This window comes from Polyodon spathula, chromosome 15 (genome assembly GCF_017654505.1).
Source record: "Polyodon spathula isolate WHYD16114869_AA chromosome 15, ASM1765450v1, whole genome shotgun sequence".
Lineage (NCBI taxonomy): Eukaryota > Metazoa > Chordata > Actinopteri > Acipenseriformes > Polyodontidae > Polyodon > Polyodon spathula.
This window is the reverse complement of record NC_054548.1, coordinates 7,892,890-7,918,001: the sequence shown is the minus strand read 5'-3', so window position 1 is coordinate 7,918,001 and position 25,112 is coordinate 7,892,890. Positions and strand designations below refer to the sequence as shown.

At 36.3% G+C, this 25,112-nt stretch overlaps 1 protein-coding gene across 14 annotated transcripts in view; it reads right to left on the bottom strand.

Annotated features, from left to right (window-relative positions):
* Window positions 1–25,112, bottom strand: part of LOC121327918 (inositol polyphosphate-4-phosphatase type I A) — a 65,647-nt gene that overhangs the window by 8,713 nt on the left and 31,822 nt on the right. For 3 of the 14 annotated variants that reach the window (XM_041272256.1, XM_041272251.1, XM_041272252.1), the window contains exons 7-22: window positions 24,647–24,758; window positions 24,128–24,218; window positions 22,606–22,753; window positions 21,622–21,752; window positions 19,965–20,069; window positions 19,305–19,413; window positions 16,555–16,572; window positions 13,484–13,670; window positions 12,303–12,521; window positions 11,037–11,310; window positions 7,281–7,313; window positions 6,627–6,799; window positions 3,790–3,913; window positions 3,091–3,217; window positions 2,267–2,407; window positions 1,700–1,797 (exon numbers count right to left, since the gene is read on the bottom strand). In XM_041272256.1, coding sequence (XP_041128190.1) covers window positions 1,700–1,797; window positions 2,267–2,407; window positions 3,091–3,217; window positions 3,790–3,913; window positions 6,627–6,799; window positions 7,281–7,313; window positions 11,037–11,310; window positions 12,303–12,521; window positions 13,484–13,670; window positions 16,555–16,572; window positions 19,305–19,413; window positions 19,965–20,069; window positions 21,622–21,752; window positions 22,606–22,753; window positions 24,128–24,218; window positions 24,647–24,758 — 2,090 coding nt within the window. The remainder of the gene's footprint in view (window positions 1–1,699; window positions 1,798–2,266; window positions 2,408–3,090; window positions 3,218–3,789; window positions 3,914–6,626; window positions 6,800–7,280; window positions 7,314–11,036; window positions 11,311–12,302; window positions 12,522–13,483; window positions 13,671–16,554; window positions 16,573–19,304; window positions 19,414–19,964; window positions 20,070–21,621; window positions 21,753–22,605; window positions 22,754–24,127; window positions 24,219–24,646; window positions 24,759–25,112) is intronic. The other 11 variants (XM_041272261.1, XM_041272258.1, XM_041272257.1 and 8 more) reach the window with 7 other exon arrangements.

Here is a 25,112-nt window from a genome sequence, read left to right as displayed (position 1 = left end):
ATGTCAGTCAAAGAATGCGCATAAGATGATGCATGTAACAGCCAAATTTGATAACCTGGGCAGGTTGATCAAATGTCCGAATACTGTTGAGCATCTCCTTTCTCAAACCATAATTCACCTCCATCTCGGAGGCCTGTACTGTCAGTAATTCAGAGTTGGCATAATCATCAGAACACGACCAGGAACAGAAGCCCTTTGGTTTTTACTGAAAATGATGCTTGTTTGTGTACATACAGTAGGATCTGGATACCACATGCTAGAGCAATTTTTTTTTCTCCATACATTTCTTTGTTTTGTTATTTCAGTGATAATTACAGGACATATGAAATGTACAGATAATAGTTTTGGACTTTTTTTTTTTTTTTTTTTTTTTTAAGTCAGTTATGTTCTGCTTCCCAACTGTAGCATGTCCTGTTAATCGCTAGATAAAATGATTTGTAATCCCAAAGAAAGTGACTAGGAGAGACATTCCACATATTATATAATATGGGTTAAGTTGTGTATTGGGTGTTTTAAGCATTGAAAAATATGAATTACGCATGATATTTAAATTTAATTCATCAAGATTTAAATTGGTAGCTAGAGAATGGATCATACAAATGTTGGGACACCAATAAGTGCGAGTTTTCAATAAAAAACATCCACTTGCAATTCATGTTTGTGGCTTGTGAATAAATAACTGGATTCTTGATCTACAAGATTTCTCGGGTCTGTCTTCGTTCACCTCAACCAACCTACCAATTTATCTGTCTTCGTTCACCTCAACCAACCTACCAATTTACCAATTTACCAATCTGTCAACCAAATCTTTGGAAAGTAAATCTATATAATAAACACAATATCCTTTGATTTGAGAGGATAGGCATGCTTTATATTGCCATAGCAAGGCAATCAATAAGGAATTATCTTTTCTTTATTTGCATTAGTGCGGCATCGGTCGGTACCGTTTGTAACATCTTTGACTTTTTTTGTTGTTTTTACATTTTTAAAAAGAGTGTCAACTTGGAAAGGAACAGCACAAGAGTGAGAGGAAGATTGACAGAAAAAAGGCAACTGTCTAGTGCTAGTGGGAGGAGACTCGGTGAACACGATAGCTAACGACGTCAAGAGTAGCAGCTTCTCGGATTATAGTAGTATTGACATTATTAAGGTAGGACTAACTGGCTGCGGAAACGGTTTGTTACTTCACTGCCTGAGACTCCTGCACTTGGGTTAAAGGGAGGGAACGCAATCCTGATGCAATAGTTCCTATCTGCGTCATTAGTGACAGGCAATAAGTATCTATCTTGTGTTTTACTATATTTATTATAGACAACTCAGTCTACTTCAGATTTTAAATATTTGGGGCCTGACTCTGTCAGCTTTAAGACGAAAACATCTTAAAAATTCATCCATAACTTTAAAACACTCAGTTTTGGTAAATTTAGAAATACTGTAAAATTAAATAACAAACATTTTGATTATAAGTCTCTCTCAGTTGAAGAATTCTACATTACTTTTGTATTTCTACACATTTATTTTACTATTCTACAAACACAACACAATTGAGTGTTTAATAGTTATGGCTGAACATTTATGAATGAATATAAATCTTTACTTGAAACAAAAGTTTTACATTACTCTTCAGTGACAATTTTAAGACTAGATAAGTGGTTAAGGCCATTTGTAACAATGCAATTATGTGCTGAAATATACTTACAATCTTCAGGCAAAACTTCTTTAAACTGCTCATAATAAGAATTCAAGCGAGCTAAACTTTCCATGTTAATGAGTTCTTGTAATGATGTGTCTCCAAACCTATGATAAAAACAAATAAAAACAAAACCCTGACATAAGAGAGACAGTCACATGATGTCACTATAACACTGTTACAGACATGTCAGAAAACATTATCCTAAAAACAAATCTTTATCGGTAATTACTCCCTGCCAATTATGTGGAATCAGTCTCTTGTTGTGCAGCAAACAAAAGATTTTTTTTTTTTTACATTTGCGGTTTCATTTCTCTTTTGTACAAGCATAACATCCATTGAGAGTTGCTGACATCCCAATCACATACATTTAAAAAAAGAAAGAGTATAACGAATGGTAAAGACTTAATTTCATTCAAATTATGATATTCATGGCTCTGTATCCATAAACCCGAACCATTAAAGCTACTATCGTTCAATTCATTTGATATGGGGGTTGGAAGTAAAGGACAAATATAACTAAAAACACAATCAACCACAATATCACAGACAAAACCCAAAGGAATTTCCACATACTTTTCTGCGAGTGTTTGCTGCTCATTGATTCCCACATTGAAGAGAACAGGCTGGACTCGTAGCAGCATGCCGTTCTGGATTTCTCTGGGCAGTGCGTCAAACATTGTGCCAGGCAGAGGGATCCTCACATTAAATCCATCACTAAAACCAGTAGCAAATGTTTATTTAAGAAACCCTGTATAGACTGATTTGTATTCCAGAGTAATATAGATCATATAAGGCTAATGAACAACACTAGTAATGGAACTTAACTGAAAAAAAAAATGTATGCCTTAACTCAAAGTCCTCTCTCTACACCCAGAAACTTAAGTCACATGAACTCAATATGACAGTATTAGGCCAGAGGTTAATGTAATGATCACCAATACAGTATAGCGTTCTGTGTTTATATAACCCAGCAAATATGAAGTCACTGTCTCAGAAGGTGAGGAGTTTCTTTAACACTGAACAAAATGAAGCTGGCATCTCACATGGTTTGTGAGATATTCACAGTTGAAGTAGTGGTGAAATAACACAGTTAAAGTAACAGGTAACATTTCATATAAATGAAAGAAAGAACATGCACTTGTTGTGCAGTTTTGTTCAACAACGCTTTCCACTTTGAACACTTCTATTTGGGAATTATTTTACATTTTGCCACACTATTACTAGGTGTGTGAATTGCAAATGTACACAAAAGGCATTTGTAACATACATAAATGGCAACATGTTAGTTGATTTCTCCAAATATACTGCAGTTCCACTAGTAAAAAGAGAAAATAGCTTTCTTGGTGTTCTTTGTGTAACCCCCCGGTACATTAGTAAATCACTAGATGGTACTGTACCGATTTCCTGTGATAACTGGCAACATATCCGGAGATGACCCTGAAGTTGCCTGTGTAACCTTGAAGGTCACGTTCCTCAAATCCAGAATTCCTATGCTCATGTCTTCTAGCATTGACAGCTCTTCTCCTGAACACAAACACACAATAATATTTACACATGTAGCATTCAGCCATTCATATTGGTATTTGTGGGCAATTTCGTACAGTGTATACTCTATTGTAACAATCTGAAGAATGAAGATATTTTACTGGAGTACAGTAGATAACAGTTTTACACAAAGATCTGGCCTGTTTATATGAAACCCCAGTAAACATTTGCGTGTATGGGGTCAGTAAAAACTACATTGAAATGTTTTGTAAATAAAAAGAGGTACAATGAGATACAGTTGTATGTTTTGTTATCAAACATGCATGGTCTCTACGATATAGAATCTATAAAGTCACAAGATTTTAATATGGCAGCCATATTTTATAACAATTGTACAATTTGGCCAAAGTGTTTTAGAAACAGATCAGTAATGCTACAAAACTAACAAGAAACAACTTCAGGTTTCATTTCCAGATTTACTTTATTTTCATAAAAAGCCTGGAACATGCACCAGAGTAAAATAACATAATAAGCAGGGATCCTTTTCTTAAAGCTTATATAATTAATATTTTGGGGTTTTTTTTTTTTGTTTGCTTGTTGTTTTTTTTTACCATATGTACTAAGAAGACTTTCAAACTGTGCCAACAGGCCAATGGTGTAGAGCTGGCGCAGGAAGCCATCATCGTGAAGGCAGTTCCTCAACTTGATTATAAATCCACAAATCAGGGCAGTCAGCTGGAAAGTAAACAAGCACAGTAAGTTCCCCCGAGAGAACGCTTTAAACTAAATGCTCTTTCTGGTTGAAACAAAAACATTGATTGTAGGGGGAACTTGAAGACCATGGTTGAAAACCACAGTATTAACACAGTGAAAATCAAACGAGACAGAACAAAATCGAAGTTTCTAGTACAACTGAAGCACTGATCCAATTTACCTATTCAAAATTTAACAACGTATATCAATAACAGACATATTCCTCCACCAAGTGTAAAAACAGCACCATGAGAAGTTACATCACCGTGACTGATAGCCACAGCAAGTAGAAAATAACATGGGGACAAATAATGAATAGTCTTAAGCAGCTCAGCAAATCAGGTACCTGTACTGGGAAATATAGATTACTAAATAGATGTAGTTTGTGAAATAACTGTCACTGTAGAATGTTTGTGGCTGTTATCCTTGTGGTCAGGAATGCAATGACAATAGTTGTGGTCTGTTTACATTGTGGACACACTTCAGGGAGTTACGGAACTGTAGTCATGGCAAGTGCAAGCATGGGAACAAATGTCTAAGAGCAGAATGTAAGTTGAACAAGTGGTTATATTTCATGCAGGGCTGAGGATGAGTCCAGATTGAAGCATGTGTTTCCTTAGAAGTTTGGCAATGGGATACTGTAACTACATCAGCTCCAGGACGTAAGCAGGTACGTCAAATGAAAGAAAGCTCACCTGCAGTATCATGCCGTACCTGCGTATGTCAGGGTTTGCCATACACTCTATAGGGTTTTTTTTTGTTGTTTTTTTTCAATCTGGTCTCTTAGTATGCATGCCCTAAGGCACTGTTAGTAGATTGTGTTTTAAAGTCAGGGGGTTGGGGGGGAGAAATCGTATTCATCAGGTGACTGTTATTCAATAACAATTTCAATTTCACACAAAAATCCTTATTGATCTGTGAATAAACTGATAAGAGTTGGAGATACAGCTGCAAACCATCTAAAGATATATACAGGTGCACTCCACTTATAACGGACCTTGTTACAACCTATTGAGGAGGCATGTCCCTGCCAAACAGCATGGGTTTTACTGTGGAATTACTCTGGTTAAAACAGACTAGTTTATAACATATATACCATTTAATATGTACAGTTTTCCTGTTACACAGACTTGTCTTTTGCGTTTAGTATGTACAGTTTAATATATACAGTACTGTTTTGCTGCTCTGCTCCAGCCTGTGGAGGTGGGGGAGGCAGAGGCAGCTCCTGCTGGTGCAACTGGGGACAGCAGGCATTCTTTCTCTGTTGGTGAAGATGGGGACTGCTGGCATTCTTCCTCTGCTGGTGGAGACTTGGGCTGTGGATGCTCTGCCTTTGCCCTCTTGGGCTGTGGATGCTCCGACTCCCCTTTGTGGTCTGTGGACACACCGACTCCTCCTTCTTGGGCTGTGGACACTCGGCCTCCTCCCACTCAGTTGCAGGACGTTCGGGCTCCTCACGCTCAGGCTGTGGAGGTGAAACCACCTTGCAGTCCTCCCGTCTAGGTTCTGGACGCTCGCGGTTCCCCCATCTGGGTGTTAGTTCCCTCTCTTTATACTGCGTGGGGCAAAGGGCCAAAGTGTGCCCATATGCACCACAGCCAGGGCACAACTCTGCCGCGAGGTTCTTTAAACAGGCCTTCCAGCCATCATCCCCGACCTCCTCCTGCTGCTGCAGCTTTCCTCTCCCCCTTTCTCTTCCTGCTCCTTCTCTCCACATTCCTCTCTTGGGCTGGTTCCTCCTCCTCTTCCTGGAAGGGGCAGAGAACCAGTGTGTGCCCGTATACCCCACAAGCAAGGCACTAGCCTTGGTCCTCCAGACCACCGAGGAGGTCCTCCAGTTCCCCGCAGCCGTCTCTCCAGTTCCAACCTTCCTTTTTTTTCCCCAAAAAAATAATAAAAAAAAAACGCACTTCATTCCTTCCTGGTCTGGCTCCTGGAGGCGTTGTTTATCCCACGCAGGACACCATATGTGGCAGAGTGGTTGCAGTGATGGCGTCAGACCAAAAAGAAACACACAGTACTGTGAGGTGATGTGGTGAATTGAATGCGCTGCTGTGCGGTTTATTAACAAACAAAACAGAAAATAAAAGGTTTGAAACACAAAGCGGGACGGTGGACAAACAAATAGACAAACAGACAGAGTGGACGAACACTAAACAAGTATCTTAGCATTTGTTATTTTAGATTAGATTTTATTTGATTTAAAATGAAATCTCCTCTCTCTCTCTCACCCATTCTCTACTTCCCAAACACACAACCCTGAGTGAGTGCTTTTTGCATCTATATATACACAACTGTGCTGGGATTCAATTACCAATTAATTATTCACTTGAATCCCTGCACGTGAAGTAATCTTTGCACTCCCATGCTCACATATCAATACACTTTTACTGTGCACATGAAGTGATTTGTGCAATCCTCGTGCCTAAATACAAATTACACTTTATAACACTCGTGCTCATAACTCACTTTATACCCCGTGCGCTTTACAATACACCAACATTAACACAAACACGCAACATATAACACAAAAATACACACAGGGGCGGGGCACATTGCAACACCCTGCACACAGGGCTATGAAGCTCTGTTGCTGTTCAAGTGAATGTGGATGGCCAGTGTTATCAATACTCTCAATAGTATTACAGTACATTCATCACTGATAATTAAGTATATAATTAAACACTGCACTTACTGTTTGACAAAAGACTACATCCCTCCGGTACTGAAGACTCAGATCCATAGCTATTGTTGGGGCAGTGTCTTGCATTAGCAGGAACACCATAGCTTTTTTAGCTTTATCACTCATCATAGCTACACAGTCTGTGAGAGTCGTTAGCAACGGATAAAGGGCCTCGCTCCATTCTCCTGGGGAAACAAAGTCAGTTCTATTGAAGGTACTGTATAATTTATATGTGATCCCTTTAAAAAATGTAATATTAGTTATGCCAATAAGAAAAACAACAACTTTATAAGCCACACTCGCTCCCTTAGAAAATCACTGTAAAAAAAAAAAACACTCAGTGGCCTTGTCAATATGTTGATTGCTACTTACATATAAAACAATATATACATAACTGCATTACCATTGTCCTATTTCAAAGAACTTACCTTTTAAATAAATCTGTACTTTTAAATTTGCTTTTGTCTGTTGAAATAACACCCAATTTTATGGTTTGCATGAGGACAGCAGTAAATGATATGATCTTGTAAACTACTGGCGTTCAAAAAAAGAAACAGATCTAGCTTGTCGGATAAAATTAGCAGAAGCATCATGGCTGCAGTGGAAAGGTAACTGCACATTGTGTCACGTTTCCAAGCACAGGCAGGGAATGGAAAACGCACATACCTGGAGTGGCCTCCTCAGCAGGGGTGTTGCAATCTAAACAAAAATGGAGGTGCAACATGCATGGTTAGGAAGCAGCATAGTCAATATGAGCAACTCTAAAAAGCTGGCTGTATTTACACTGCAATTCAGTTAGGCTTAAATAATGCAGTCAGCATGGGGAAAGCAAACAGCTGGAGCAGAAAGTATTTTTCTACTGAATTTTAGTTTTTAAATGCAGGCTATTGTAAAAAAGCGCCAGCAATGTGGCATGTTAGACATCGAGGTTACACCCAGAAATATATAAAACACAGAGAATCTCTACTGCTGGAATGGGTCTGGCTTAATGAAAAATAACAATTACAAAAAAAAAAAGATATTTTGCTTTGCTTTTTGTTTAAAAAAAAAAACGTTATGGGGAAAAGTCCTGGGTGTAACTCTGAGACAGACGCTCTTTTAGTGTAGAATGCTACAGACAGTAAAATGACACACAAAAGATCTGGTAGGGTTTCCAATCCAGCATGATGTTCATTTCAAGAACTTCTACAGTGTGTGACGTTTTCTAGTGAAATCATTCTTCAGAATGTAAACATGCCAGTTATATGAACTTTGACATTGTGTTAAAAAAAGACAAACTGCACCACAGACTGACAACTCAGTAAGAAGTCCAATATTAGTGCTAATCAAGGTCTGTGAAACCAGCCAATAGTCTTTTTTCACTAGTTACTTTTAACTTTACACGACTACATATATTGTTATTTAAACCGCTATTAAAGGAAAAAGTATATGTGACAAGATTGCAGGCTATTATAAACATGATAAATACACCGGCTATGACTAGATTCCTTCACTTACGAAGTGTAGAAAAAAACAAGTTCTTATAATAACATATTGTTGCTGTACATATACAGGTATCGATAAAGGTAGTCTATTAATAGTGTTTTCTGATAATAATAATAATAATAATAATAATAATATAGGATGCTTCTGAATTGGTAGGACAATTACAAATGTGCAAAGAAACATACAAATGCACACTTGTTATCTGTACATGTACAGGAATAAATATTTAGTCCTCAGGAGCTTTATTTTGAGAAGACTATTTTACTGAATTGTCTCCATTTAATGTTCCTAACTGGAAACATTTAGGAGGAATACTAACCAGGAAATTAAATCACTATTTATATGCCTGGCCTTATAACTGTACAATCCTTCTGTCATCCAATAAACCTGTAACCCTAAACAGTGCTCGCAGTAAAACGAGGAACATTGAACTTGTCATCCTAATTCAACCTCTGCAGCCTAAACATTACTTTAAAACAATTTGACAAACAAAAATGAGCAGTTAGAAGGGTCATTTTTTAACTTTAAACAAGCTACAACATTAAATTCTGTCTTTGTGTTTCAACAGCGACTGTTTTTACTTTTATCACTATAGTATGTTTATGACTACTGGTGTATGTATGGTATCAAGAATGTACTGTACAAATGTGACACACAGAGGTTCCTCCATATACTGTAGTACCAAAAAGAAATGCAATACATTTAGTCAAAAGTTGCATTGAGAAGTCAATGTATTTTCCTAATATTCCAATATTCTAATAATTTCTGATAAAGAATTATGTAACCATTTTTTTGTTTATCACAACATACAATTGAGAGTACGACATAAACTGGGATTTTGATAAGCATGACTCCAGTATACTAAATATGTATAGCATTGTATAGTAAATGAATAACAAGCTTAATCTACATACACACAACAAAAGAAGAATAGTCTAGAAAAATTAAAAAGTGCATACTTATTCAGCCCCAAAGCTGCAGATGCAGGCAATAACAACAAAACAAAAAAACAGAAACAGTAATAGCCAATGCCTAAAGTCTGAGATAAACACTGTGCTGCATGTAAGACAGTGACAGGATGCATAAAGAAGAAAATGATGTACTCAACACACACACACACCAAACAGAAGCAGTAGACCCTATTTGATGTTTTCTATCAAGATTAAACTGTGTGTGCATTTGATGCATACTTCAGAATAAAGGAAAGATCACAGGAAAACCATTGGTATGTTCATTTTCTTTTCTTTTCCTGCACGTATTGACAGCCATGGATGTTCACCCCAGAATTAGAATTTGCAATATTATCATTGGTCGCTTTATATTATATATATATATATATATATATATATATATATATATATATATATATATATATATATATATATATATATATATATATATGCATATATACATTATGCAATACATTTTGAAATTTCAGTAGTGCGCTTTTCACCAGAGTACCTGCCTGTGTGGTCTCTGTCAGCTGTCTGGTCTAGGAACGTCAACCCTCGGCTACCCTGTCACACTCCCATATGTTGTCTTTCAAACTTGTATCTTTATAATTGCGATGACCTTTGTCACAAAGCTCCAGGTGTTTTTTGAACGGCAAGTATTATTTTTAAATCCATCTGGATAGTGCTTCATTCTGCCTGACCATGTGCATTGAAACTGTTCTCTGATTGGTTAATTCCTTAGTTTCCAAGACACATTGTAAAAAATAGGATTCAATCCTATTTATTTCGCATTGCTCCAGTGTCGCCCAGGTGTCACCCCTGCTTCGCCTATTGTGTAGGCTGTGGTGTGAAAGACACTTCTCAAAAGTATAGGTTCTATTCATTTTGTCACATCGCTGCATAGTTTCGCTGGTCTCATCGTGTCCGGTGTGTAGAGGCCTTTACGCTTAAAATACAGATACAGCCCTGTGGCAATGTTGCCCCGCCCCTGTGTGTATTTCTGTGTTGTATGTTGCGTGTAGTGTGTTAATGCTAGTGTATTGTAGTTAATTCACATGCAGGTGTTCCGAAATTCCAATTGAATGATTGAATAGCAAATAGAGTCTCGGTACAGCTGCATAAAAAAACTGTTCAGTGTGTGGAGAACGGGTGAGAGAGAGGAGAAAATGTATATACTATAACAATTGCTATTTCGTGCTGGAAGTGCCAGCATGGTACTTATGTTCTGTTCGTCTACTGTGTGTCTAGTGTTAGTCAGGTTTGTTTGTCTTTATTTGGCCTAAAGTGCCGTGTCCTGGTTTTGTACAGCTGTTTTATTTTCCGGTAATAATAAACCGCGCAGCAGCGCATTCATTCATTATTTTACTCACAGTGCTGTGCATTCATTTCTGGTCTGACGTCACCACTAAAGCCAGGTTGCCACAAGCCCACATTACTAATGTATTTTTAAACAATATATTGAAAATAAATGTTATTCTTCATAGAAGAAAAGGTTTGACTGAGTAGCAAATGGTTTGATTGAGCACCATAAAATTGGGAAATAACACCAAACAAAGCAGCAATGCAATCATTTGATGTAATCTACCCCTTCTAATATTAAGATTTTCAAATAATTCTGAAAGCAGATTTATATGGCCTTGTGCTTTAGTAGAACTGACATAACTTTTAAGGATATTAAACACACCAAGGGTTTGAAAGTAAGAAAGGTTTGGTGTAACAATGTGCTATCCCTCATTTGGATTACAGATTAGTTGCAGTAACATATTCCAACCCATTTAGCTACACCCTGCATTTGCCAGTATTCTAGGTTAAGCACTGTGGTGTGTGGGGGGGTGTGTGTGTGTGTGGGTGTGTGTGTCATTGTCTTGAACTCTCCATAACTCCTGCAGTTCTGCCCAATCTTAACTCAAAATAAGGTCAGGGTTAGCACATCGTTCATCGCCCCTTTCAATTGTGAAAAATAAAAAGATTCACCCATACGCACTTTTATGTGTGTGAAAATGGCACATAGATGATACTGGGGATGATGAGGATGATGGTGATGTTGATGATGATGATGATGAGCTAGCGTCACCTCTGCAGTCTGGATTGATCCAGTACGCACGCCTCTCCAGGTTACCTTTCTTGCCGGTGCAGGTTAGATCGCACTGGAACACGTCCTCACAGCTGTCACTTTGTAGACGCTCCTTCTGAAGCAGTTTGTCGACACGCTGGATAATGCATTCCAGGCTTTTGTCAACATTCAGCCAAATTTTTTCCTACAGAAGCAAGCAAAAAATATGTCTGTTAACATATACTAAATACTATTTAAGTTATTTATTGTTATATAGAGGTGTTTAATATGCATACTTTAATGCAACTGAAATGTGTCCTTTTGTGTTGAAGAGAGATCTTTGGCCCCATTACAAAGACTTGTTTTTTTTTTTTTTTTAAAGCCCATTTTGATCAGTCAAATCAAGTTTGCAAATAATATAACCATGTTTTATAGAGTGTAATAATTTTATTAAAAGCACTGTTTAATCTCAGAGAAATCATCTATAACTTTAAAACGCTTAGTCCAAATTCACTGGTACATTAGTCTGAACATTTTTCTGTTTGGCTTAGTCTCTTTTAATCTAAACATAGTTCAAAAAACAGCTCTTGATAAAAAAAAAATCCAGTGACTTAACATGCGTGGATATTGTTTTCCTATGTGAACTGTTGCTTTCTGAAGTGGTATTTACTGACAATATTCAGTACTCCCCGGACACACCACTTTATAGGTAAAACATATTTTAAAAACTTAATCGGCACTTAGAAAGATTTTTTTTTTTTAATTGAATCCACCCAATAGTTCTGTCCATCATTTAAAAAAGACATGAATCATATATGTGCCTTTCCTTCTCATTGTTCAGTTCAGTTCTGAAGGTACAACTCTACAGGGCATCCCTCTCCTCCATGTTGACCTGCAGGTATCAAAATCCCCAAACTGTGCTGGAAACAGTATCGATTTGTAGAATTTCTGTACTTAACTTTGTGTCATTCAAAATGTCAGAGCATTTATAAACCTGCATATCTGGAAAGGGACTCTCTCCCCAAAGAATGCATGGGTGACTAGAGATGCTGACCAAAATAGAAGAGAGGGCTGTTGAAGAGTTGCACCATCAAAGACTTTTTAAAATGAAGAAAAACAATGAGAAGGGCAAGCTGAAAAGGATTTTTCACACGTGGATTCGACATGATCACAGAAATGATATGGCACAGGACCTACCCACTCCTCTTCGTGCCAACTGATGTGCAGCGATGACCGGCTGTTTCTGCCAGTCCACCTCGCCACCAGGGTGTCTTGATCGTTTCTGAGCATCACTTGGTCTACGTCCCCAGCTGTTGGGGAGTTTTTAGAGGCAATGTACTCGGGCCTAGCAGCATTCAGCGCCTGGATTGCGTTTGCCAGTAATTTACAGTCACACACAGTCACCAGCTGTCTAGTCTGCAAATGATAAATAACATTGCTTGTATACTAATGGGCAAATCAATAAACTAGCATTTAAAAGTAAGCATTTCTACTGTGTCCTTTTGTGTTTTTTTTATGTTGAAACTAATCTGTGGTGTTTCTTGTTGCTTTTCCCTCACTATTTATCTGCTTATTTCTGGGGACCGGATGACGAATTGGGATTGGCACTTTATTTCCTGATTGTGGTGAGTAACAGTTTCCATGGTGACCAACAGAATCCCTTTTCTAGCTCAAGCCAGAACATTTGATTGTAAACATCAAAAATTGTTTATTTACTTGAGGCAAAAGACATGCATGAACCCATAATTCACTTGCTACTTACACTTTAATTGAACAACAGTTACTGTCTTTCTGTGACTAAATTACTGAAGTGCAGTTAAATGATGAAAAACTGAAGTGCAGTTACATTTTTTAAGGAAAATGTAAAAAAAAAAAAACTACTTTCCATGTGAGCATGAATCAAATTAACTCCATCAATTCATAATAATTTGTACTATTGCTATCACAGATACTTAATGTGACTTACATGATATACTGTATACTGTTAGAGGAAACTGGCAGAGCAGGCACACACTTACAGATCCCTATGTATTTCACCCCTGCCACACCCTCTCACTCTAGTTCAAGGCCACTTGTTTTAACCAGAACTTACCACTCTGGTTCTCCTTTAGAGTAACTAATGTCTGCTTTTCCAGTTGAAGTAAAATGCTGGGATACAGCATAGAAATGTCTCGAAGGAGTAGCAGTACATTTACGGTAATTATGGTAATACATATTAGGTACGATTTACTGTAATAATTGTGTTAATCCTATGTACTTGTTTCACTTTTATAGGCAGAATGAAGTATCTCTACTGTTGTAATACGTGTTCAAGATGTGTAATTGTTTAATGGTACAGCCATTACATTCATAAGTCCTATTGCTGCAGCTCTGCATACCTTATCTGCTAAGATGGCAAGTGTTCTTTCCAGGCCGTTTGAGGAGCGGTCCTTCGCTGCCCTTGAGAGTCTCTCAGCATAGTAACTGACCTGGGTCTTCAGAGTATTGATGTGTGCTATGATCTCCTTTGCTCTCATAATGTCCTGTGGTATGTAAACGATGGACTGCGAGCTGGACATGGAGCTGCTGCAGATTAGATATGGAATGTAAGTATCTTACATGGCATCATCCAGAATTGTAACCACTCAATGCACTAGGTATGAAATAAACAATTTAGTACTGGGAACAACATATTCAAGAGAATTGCCTTTTACAGGGTTATCCTGAGGTAATGCACAGTAGTTCTCTTTTGAGCTGGAATTCAATGCAGTCTTTTACATAAGGGGGATGAAAGTCAGTGGGAACTTTTTTTTAAGTTTTATGTTTTAGTACTACTAAAGTACTAAGGACCACCCAAGCTGTATATAAATTAGAATTTAAAAAAAATTCAAATTTCACCCTGGTGTAAAAAACCTTGATAAATATGATCCTTATGTACAACATTAAAAACAATGTACACTTTTTTTAGTGCTCATTAATGCATGCCCATTCAAGACTGATGCAATTATTAATGCCATAACATTGTATTAGCCTTAATTTTAATGAATGAATTTAACAAAGCTCATTGATATGACTAACAAATACTTGCTACAGTAGGTGTAAGACATGATACATTATGTTTGAGCTTATTACATGGTGCAAATTTACATGCTATTTTAGCTGTAGCAATTGGTCCTCTGAAGTGCACCATACAGCAGGTTCTTGTTACAGTGATACAGCCCCTCGGGACTGCAGGTCAGCAGTTGATGCAGCTGCATGCTCTGTATCCCAGAAATAGCTTTCTGTTTTGATCAGAGTACAAGCAAAATATTTTCATTTTGGATGTACTGCATTTCCAGTTTAATTTGTTAAAAAATGGAGAGGAGTGACACAGCCGGTAAAGGCACTCTGCCTGGAGCGTAGCATTCGCCCTATAGCTTGGAGATCGGCGGTTCGAAACCAGTCTATGCCACTGCCGATCATGGACAAGAGTTCCCAGGGGCAGCACACAATTGGCCAAGCGCTGCACGGGTCGGGAGGGCTTAGGTCGCCTGGGAAGTCCTTGGCTCACCGCACACCAGCAAATCCTGTCTCTAGAAAAAAAAAAAAAAAAAAAAAAAAAAAAAAAAAAAAAAAAAAAAAAAAAAAAAAAAAAAAAAAAAAAAAAAAAAAAACAAAAAAAAAAAAAAAAAACCCGAGTTAGTGCTGGGGTTGCAGCGGTGAGCCAGGTTGAATAATAATTACACATTCCAAAACTGGGACAAAATCAGGAATTAATAACAAATAATTACTAAAAAAAAAAAAGGAGGAGAAAATGTATTTATTTTTTAAACTTACTAAATTAGGGGTTCGGATTTTAGGGTTTACCTGTGAAGCTTGATTTCTGGACAGTATTTCTAAAATAAGGGATAAAATATATTTTGTTGTCAATTTGTTTGTCTGTTATTGACCATAAAGCTGAGTAGATTGGACATTTTCTCAAGCAATGATCAGGACCCTTAATTTAAAATAAATAAATAAAGCCATTCATACAATGACAGAATGACCACGGTGGTCATTTTGACCGTTTTTGGACTTTAAATTTAAATTGATGTCCGTGTGTTTAAGATAAAGAGCTGTGCTTTCCTGCTTTTTCATAAATATATGTACGAATTCTCCTGACAAAGAAAGAACCACGTAGCTGCAAAAATTAGCGAGATAAAATACTGTCAATTTGACCGACCAGGCACGGTCAAATTGACCGATACATATTATAACAATTAAATGTTGTGGTATTACTTTTGTTTATCAGTCGGGACATGCAGTCATATTGAAGTTTGATTATATCAGTCTGTGTTCCTCAAGTGAGCAGTCTGTTGACATTTCTATTGTTTCAGTGAGCCTCTGATAGCCCATCAATCAGCCTTGACAACTGGTTACTATGAGTCACACGTTTTTCTAAGAAATTCAGCGTTAGCCCAATACACATTGCAAATGGATCACTGAAGAAACAGTGCAGAAAAGAGTGTTTGGAATGACTGCAAATTTTACCAATCAAGATAATGCAGCAAAGATATGCATGATATTTTGAAAAGTGCAGGACCTGTATGATTTGTGCAGCACTTAGACTCTGTAAATAATTGTAAATGAAGCCCATTCTGTTCAAATGCTTATTTATTCATGTCATTTTGATTAGAGTATGTCTGTATATAAATGCATAGCTTTGGTTCTGCTTTGTTACATAGGCAATATAAACCCATTTATTTTAGAAAAAAAATTATGCTTATTTACATTGTTTCAGTTGTAAAGTTTTGTATGTATATGATATACCTGTATATACAGAAATTTATTTTCAATTTTTTTTTTATTTAATGTTTTACCTTTCTTTGAGGATACGCGTTATGTAATAGGTTTGTATATAAACACATCTCTGTTCAAATGTCCATTTATTTACAATGTTTCGGCTGTGTAAATGCTTTATATGACGTTCCTGAATAAAACTACGACTTATAGATGAATGTTGATTGAGCAAAGGAAGTCCATGATTAGAGTTAGCAGGTGTCTGTGAAACCACCTCTTAAAAAGGTACAGTATTAACTGTTTTGCTAATTAATGAATTCCACCTTACCTGCCATGCACTTCCATTCACTATGTACGACGTCATTTTATCTGGAACCGCACTCAGTTAAATACATCTCTCAGTCAACATATTTTCAGGTTCACCTTTTAACCCCAAATAAGTGAAAAGCAAACCCAGACATCAGAAACCCTGTTAGAAAGCCATGCACAATCTAAAGAAAGCTCATGTTGTGGACTCGGAACAAGCAGAACCATGTCAGAAAGGTAACAGGTAAGACAGTCAAGTTACAGCTTTGAACATGGGCATACATGAAAGGCTGCTTCTGATTGGCATGACCATGTTTTTTTTTTTTTTTTCATGCAGATTCACATTGACAGGGTAAATGAATGAGAAGAATAAAGGAAAAAAATATGTGAAAAGCTAGGAACTCACCAACCCTCCTCATAAATGCTGATTAAAAAACAAAGAAGCAGTTAAAATGCAATCAAATCATAAATTGTAATAGAAAGAATGCTGCGTTTAAGCAGCATTACAAAACGTACAAGCAAGGCCGAGCAATTTCAAAGCACATCCGCAATAAATCATTTTGCAAATAAATAAATAAATAAAAGTCTGTCAGTCATCATTTATATGTGTCTTATATGATAAAATGTCTACCTGAATTGTTAATAAATGTATGTGTTATCAAATTAAAACACTTTATTTTGAAAATGTCTAAGTTCATGAATAAGTTACCTTAAGCACACTGGAATACTAGTAGTCTTTATTGACTTATGTAAATGATAATTTGTAGTTCAGTTAAATGAACATGTATCCTTGTAAGTGAGTGTACTAAATAAATACTATATCATGTGAACTTTTGAGACTTCTATAGCTATGGCCAAAAGTTTTGCATCACCCTAGAATGAACTAATTTAGCGATATCATTTGGCAGTTTCTTTGATTACAATTAATGTTAAATAAAATATCTAAATTATGTTCACATATTATTATTATTATTACAACTTTTGGCCATAGCTGAACAGTCCAAAGCTTTTAGTGGGAGACAGCTAGTTTTACATCCAAAGATCTTTTTACATTTTGAGTAATATTTTAATCTGTGAACTCAATGTTTTAATAACAAATAATTTATTTTTTTTTTTTTTTTTATTATTAGAATTATTATTTTAAGATTGTAGGCCCTGATTGGCCCTATTTTAGTTAAAATAAATCTCAAATCAGCTGTTAACATTGTTTCTCATTTATGCACAGTAAAACTCATTTTAATTCCTAAAAAAAAAAAAAAACAACAAAAAAAGATTTTTACTCCAAATGGCCATTAACATACTATCGTTGGAAACAGCTACTTAATGCCTTTCTGTAGATATATTGGGCTTTAACTTCTGATTTAAGGTTTCCAAACTACAAGCGCTAAAACACAGTCGTCATATTTTTCTTATTATTTGGTAACTTTATTGGGTGCAAACATGCTTGGCAGATCTTGGAGTAAATAATCTCTGAGAAATAATAACATTTATTACATGGTTCAGAGAAATGGAAAATTACTACAGTGCACTCCGTTTATAAAAATTACTGATATAAGAATCAACCGCATATAGTGATCAAAACCACTGGGACAAAATCATTCCTATACTAACCATGCTAAAATACTCTGCTTATAGGAATCATTTAGGGGGAAACTGACTACATGCAATACGGTACTTGATCAAGTACAATGACATGCACAGCCAATAAAAGCTGTTTTGGAATTTGAATTTGAAGTACAATGGCATGCATAGCCAATAAAAGCTGTTTTGGAATTTGAATTTAAAGTACAATGACATGCACAGCCAATAGAAGCTGTTTTGGAATTTTAATTTGACCACATCTCGCGTGAGTAGGCACGTACGCAGTGTATATACAGTATATTCCTTGGTCCAGCGATTCCCAGTAGAAAAAAAAGCAAGTCATGCAGTTTACGTGTGAGTTGACATGGCTGGTATTTTTTTTGTTCTCTGTTAGTGAAATTTAGTTTTAACAAAGTGAATGTACATTCACTGTATACATACTGAGTACAGCACTGTTATTGTGTGATATGCATGAAGAGGGAGAGGGGTTGTGGAGCTTTGCATTTCCGCTTAGTGAAAAACTGAAATTTGCATTTCTACTTAAAAAAAGCAGACGTAAAGCACAGGTCTCTAGTCGTTTTTTTTCCCAGGAAAAAGCAGAGAAAGCCTTTCAATTGCCGAGTGAGACCAATAGGAGCTGAATATAGCTAAAAAAGGACGTACCCGATAGCCCCATGCACCACAGAGATAACACAGACATAAACAAAGGAGATAGCTGCTTCTGCATCCAGCGCTCAAAGAATATCACTGACATTTGCAGAGCTTTCTGAGATGTTATAGTAATAAAATAATTACTTAGATCGCATTATTGAGAAGAGATAAAATGAGTGATCAGGAGAGGATTTATCAGTATGCTAAATATAAAGTCAGTCTATAAAGAGGTATGTGAAAAATACATCGAACAAGGGGTGGGGCTTGGCTGGAGATAAACTGTCCTTTTGCGATTCAGTGCCTTTTAAATCTGTTTTACTCTGAAAATATATATGTTTTTTTGTTTTTTTTTTAAACAGCTTGTGCAATTAAATTAGACCTGACGTGCCTGACAAGCGTTGAATAAATGGACTGCATAGGGTTAAACTGCTGATGCGCGGAGGTACGCGTTTGCTAATTGTAATTATATCAGTCCGCTTTTATGAACTGCTTATAAGAATCAAATCATCCGGGACAGATGTGATTCTTATAAACGGAGTGCACTGTATTACTAAAATTATTCTGGCTGTGTTGCAGAAGGCTACAGCTTGAGAGAGAAAACAGATGTAACCATCCATGGACAACAGAACTGTCTAAATGATTTTGTTTATCTTTGTAACTTACAATTAAAAGCTTTTTTTTTTTTTTTAAACAAGCTAAATATTCTTATTCTTATATACTGAAATCAGTTTATATAGTTTCTATAAGTACCTTTCTATTAAAAAGGTATTAAAACAATCAAAAACAAACATATACAGCAGGGCAGGCTTTAAAATAAAGTGAAGCATAAAACCAAGCAAACATAAAAATATAAACATAGGCTTTATGAGCTTTCCAAACAACAATAGGTTATTCTAATTTGCAAATACCCTTATTTTTACTTACTGCTTTTTGGCTTCTTCAAACTTGTGAATGAGCTTCCTGAGGCCTCCGTTCTTAAAGCCCTGACAATGTGCTGCTGGTGCTCCGATAGTAACGATGTCATATGTCAGATCTGTCCAGCAAGAAATGGTAATTTTACTGGGAATACCTATTTACACAAGCTGAGCCATCACTGCTTAACAGCAAGTAGCGCAATGTCCTTTTTGGTATTACATTTTTTTTTCTACATTTACTTTACTATTTGACTGGTTCAAGGTTTTGTTGCTGTAATATTGTTATTTAAAACAAAAAAAAACACAAAAAAAATTACAAAATCTGCCTGTACCTGATAAACTTCCTATCCTATCTAGCTTTCCTTAGTTTCTACACACTACAATTATCCATACTGCACAACCACAGAATGGAATTAAGAACTTATGTAGTCCTGAGGCATTCCACAACCTTGAAAAATGCTGATAAATCCAGATGTGTCTCATTCTGGAGAGGTATGCGTTGATCAAAATCAACCCATTAAACTTGATTCTATAATAATAATAATAATAATAATAATAATAATAATAATAATAATAATAACCACAATTTGCAAGCTTTTAATTATCATGCTCACCATCCTAACTGGTATTAATTGAGAATAAATTAAGACAGAAACAAACTCCACAGTACCTGATCCTGAGTCATCTTGCACTCTCATTCTCTGGATGTGGAGGTTGGTTGGAATAAACTCCAATTTTTTTTCAGCTTTTAAATTGCTAGCTTTGAAAGAAGGCCCTGTGGAGACAGAAGGAAACATCACACACAACAGAAGCATGAGATATACAGATTCTATAATAATATATATATATATATATATATATATATATATATATATATATATATATATATATATATATATATATATATAGCTGCAAAGAGAAACTGGTATTGTGATACGGTGACTAGCAGCAAGCATGTGAGCCCAGGAATGTTAAAAGCCCGTTTCCCTGTCTGAAAGAGAGTCTGTAATTTCCCAAGGTGGCCAGCAGGTGTAAACCCAGAGCAAGTTAGCCAGGAAAGCACACCTGCAGGCAATCCTGCTAAAGGCGTTGACTGTGTAATTACTCTGTGATTAAGGACTCCTGTGTAGTGTATAAAAGCCAGCTCATCTGTCTGGTTCAGGTGGAGAGTAAGGCATGGAATGAGGAGCTGGAGGAGAAAGATTACAACAAGAAGAAAGAACAAAAACAGAAAGAGAGAACAGTGGATGTAGAAAAACTAAATTAATACTTTTGTTAAACAGGTAAACAGCCTACCTGTCCTGTGGTTAGAGTTAGGAATTAGTTTGTGTAAACCGTTTCATGTTAGTTAGCGCTCTGTGTGGAGTTAGTTTTTTGTTTATTTCTTTTGTTTTTGTGTGTCCCGTAAATTCAGGTTGTACATTTGAGCCTTGAGTCTGAGTGCTATTCAATTAGTAGCAAAGCTAATTTCTAAAATGCATACACAACACAACGTAATCAGTGACTATCATTTTTCATTTGTGCCTTATGTGCACAAAACATTTCTGTGAGGTACTAGCTGTTGGGCGGTCACTTGAGTTACTGTTAACCTTGTTCATTCAATGCCATACAGTCAAATCCCAAATGAACTTCCCAAAGTAAACAGCTAGGATAAGGTCATAAAATGAGGATCTACAATGTTGTGAAGAGTATGAAAAAAGCAATTTAATCTAATATATACAGCCACACATATATTTGTTTCAATAATATAGTATTATTAAGAGATTACTGACACTAATATATCCCAAATGAGTAGCTACAATTTTTAAACTTCATGACATATTTGTCAATAGGTTACTACATGACTACAGTACATCCAATGTAAGTAAATAATAATGTATATACAAATCTAGTGTAAATAAAGTTTTTGAATTGGAGTGTATGTCTTGTAGCAAAACTATTTTGCATACATTACAACAGATCTTTATTTGCGAACTCCAGTAAGACGAGAAAGTGATTTAATAGTGTACAAGTGATGATAGCCATTGTAACATAGACAGTAAAGGTTACATTCTATCACAGCTGAAATTCTGTGAGTGTCAGTAGAGTATAAAACAACATAAAATCAACAAACCAAATAACTTTTTTTTTTTTAAAACCACAATTGAGCGTACCGACAGTACCCAGTGGGAATAGGGTTTGGTTTTCTCAGCATGGAATATGCAAGGTGTTTTATCACTTAATTACTTTCTAAAAGAACAATATCTAGCCTGTGGCTTATATATTAAAATGAACTGGCATCTGCTTTCCTGCACTATTTTTGGTTACAGCTATTGGCTGGCACTGACCTTTATACTGATGCAGGTCGGTCAGTGTTTCCTGGTAGTTCAGTATGATGGTTTGATACTGGGTGACAATCTGCCGTCGAAGACCCTCCCAACAGGGTGACAGCTCCCCCAGCTCTTCCAGCTCACAAACTCTGCAAAAACAAAAGGGGTCCTTGCTTTAAACTGAATAGCAAGACACACTACTTCAATAAATAGATATATAAAAAGGTTTTTAACTTCTTTTTTTAAAGAACTATATCAGATTATGTGTTTCACTGTTACTTCTGTGTCAGCAGTAAACAAGTTCAGAATGAAATTGGTCTGAGTGGGGTAAAACAAGCAAAGCTATAGCTCTTTTACTAGCTCTAAAAGCTATTATAGGACAAGACAGTTTTAGTATATTTTACTTTGAATGCCTTTACTTTGAATGAGAGTGTAAGGGCCCATTATTTTTTTGGATGAGCTCCTAAAAAGATCATTTAAGTAGTTTTGAGTTCAATCAAATCAGTTATTCTGCTCAGTGAAATGATGCTATGCTGTAAATGGATTCTGTATGACTTATTTGAGAAAAACATAGAGTATCATTTTATTTACACAGCTCCAAACAATTGATGTATTTTGCGAGATGTGTATCTTCGGATTTATAAATCCCTAAATCCTGTATTGAAGAAATGCCTCTACACTAATTATAATGCAAAACAGTCATCTGGTGAGGTCAGGTGATGGTAATATTCAAATTCCCAGTCCACCCTCCATATGTCATTATGGTGTCTGGTAAACCTGAATATCTCTTAATTGTTGCTTTATTGTAATTATCAATAATTGGTATGGTAATACACTCTGTTAACAAGACAGAATGTGTAAACAGGAAAATAAATTATACTATATAATAAAATAGAGCAATATCCTATCTTGTGTAACTTTCTTATAGACAAATAAAAAGCTGTTATGTGTGCAATACCTGAAATCGACCTAGAGCAAAATATCTGTGAATTATGTGCTTACCTGGCTGCGTCTTCTTCAAGGAGCAGTTTTACAAACTGTCGAGGGATGTTGACAGACAGCACACTTTCTGCCATCTGCTCAAGTATTCGCAAGTGGTTCCCATCCGTGGTAGGGAGACGGTACATCCGACTCATTGCTCCACCAAACACTGGAACAAGAGATCACAAAACCCTAGTAGTGACCTTCATACACCCAGGCATCGTTCTGATGGGCAATGTTTCTATGCAGTAACATTTTAGTGACAGGGTACTGTATAACAAGAAATAAGAAAATGACTAATTAATAACAACAACAACAACAGCGGAAGATGACTGGACAGACACTTAAAAGGTTTCCACTCTCTCCTAGTGGAATAACGACTTGTAATTTGACCAATTCAAGGTAAAAAATAGTTGCCACTTAAACACAAAACGATAAATCATATATTTGATAGTTTTGGTGTTCTACTTGAGAACATACTCTTTTACAACACTTTGCTGTTTGTGCACTCTATTTTAAAATCCCATTGACTGTTTTAAAACTAATTTATTAATGTTCTAAAAGGGTATTCATAAGCTACTTGTTTATTCCATCCATCTGAAACCGCACACTTCACATCACAATTCAATTCAAGCAGCTGAAAACAATAAAAATAGCAACACTGTTAGTTCACTACTACTATATATTTTACTACTATACACTAAGACCCTCTATAGGTTTAGTGACTTTCCAATCACTTCTCAGCCTCGCTCAGATTTAAAAATGGTAATACAAAATGCAAATGGAATAGACCCTCCATCTCAGATTGCCTGGGTAAATAAAAATATTATTTTCTTCACTTGCCCTATTTCTGGGATATATCCAAGGAAAATGTCCCCATGGAGCACTGCTGAGGACAAAACTTTATTTTGTTACTGAAATATAGGTGAACTGGAAGAACTAGAGAAATATCGGTCAAAGAATGCCACTGTCTAAGGAGTGCCAACCAGAGTGGTACTAGTGCTGTGAGTTACAGGGTCTGCATTTGAAACATCTGAACCTGTATATCAAAAACAAACCAAAATAGTCCAATAAAGAAAGGGGGCAGGTATAATGCTGTAACTATTAATGAGCAAGAAGAAAATGGATTTGAAAGCCATAGGTCAGCATGCACTCCCTCATTACTACAATACTATTTGCGTATGGGCACCTTATACAAAATCAGTTTGACATGTCTCTTGATGTTATCTGCCTTCAGCATTTAGTTTTTCAAATTAGTGTTGGTGTCAGCTGTGTTTTCTGCAGAGATGAGAAACTATAACACATGTCTTAAAGGTCTAATTGATCAGCCATCAATTAAATTGTTAGCCTAGTAAGAATTGATCCCACTGCCACTAGACTGTGCCGCTGACAAGTTGCTGTTTGAAATGCTGTATTAAAATGTTACTAAACAGACTAGGGTTTAAAATACAACACATTACTTTCCCTAGTTTCCTCTTGCCAGCACAATATGTAAAAGGATACACTACTTCATGAATGTGTAAAAACATAATGTCAGCCTTACCTGATTTTAATAAAGCGTCTTTGCATAATGATGCATATTTTGCTCGAATTCCTAAAGACTCTGTTAAGCTTTCGTCAACTGGCAGGACCATCTGAAACATAAAGCAGAAATTAAATGTATGCATGAAATAGAAATATAAAAACTTTATATTCAACTTTTTCTATTTCATGCAAAGATGAAATGCACTTCATTCTACAGACTGACTGAATCAGTGGGATTTAACACAGTAGCTGCTGTTCCTTGCCAATGTGATCCATTTTATAGTACATAATAGAAGTACAAAAGCATTCATTTCAAACTAATTTAGTTAAAAAGTCAATAAAGGTTTCTTTTCAATTAATATGCTATGGCTGTTTCCAGATCCAGTCTCTACAGTACTAAGTACATCTAATATTAGAATAGACAGTTCTAATTCTCTGCAACAGGATGGAGAACATGTTCTGTTGCCATGGATACAATCCAACACAAGATGCTGTGCTTATTTGAATGCATGGAGTCTCAAGTACAGTTAGCATTTACCCTTCCGTTGATAGTGTCAGGCAATCGTGTCACTGGAGCCCTTTGGTCTCTCTTCTCCTCCATCTGCCACGCTATAATTGTGATATTACCCACTCTCTCGTTTTCAGCAGACCTGTTATGACAGAAACAGTGGGAGTTGCAGCAGCACAGCTTTTAGTATTCATATTCTAAAAAGTTAACTGGGTACATGATGCCTCGAGGAGTTTTAAGAAAATATCGAAGAGATACAAACCAGATGCTGAAGGGCAATACAATGCAATAAATATGTGGATATACTTGAATTTTAATTAGAGCTGCACATCGATTATTTAGATTGAGTTCTCTGCAGAACTCAGGAGCCGACAATTAGATGAGGGGCGTTGGTATTTAGTGGGCTAATTTATCATTCAGAAGTGAAACAACTGAACAAACAGCTGCTTGATTTGTGTGGCTTTCTGTTCTCCACAGTCTAAGAAAATCAACCCAA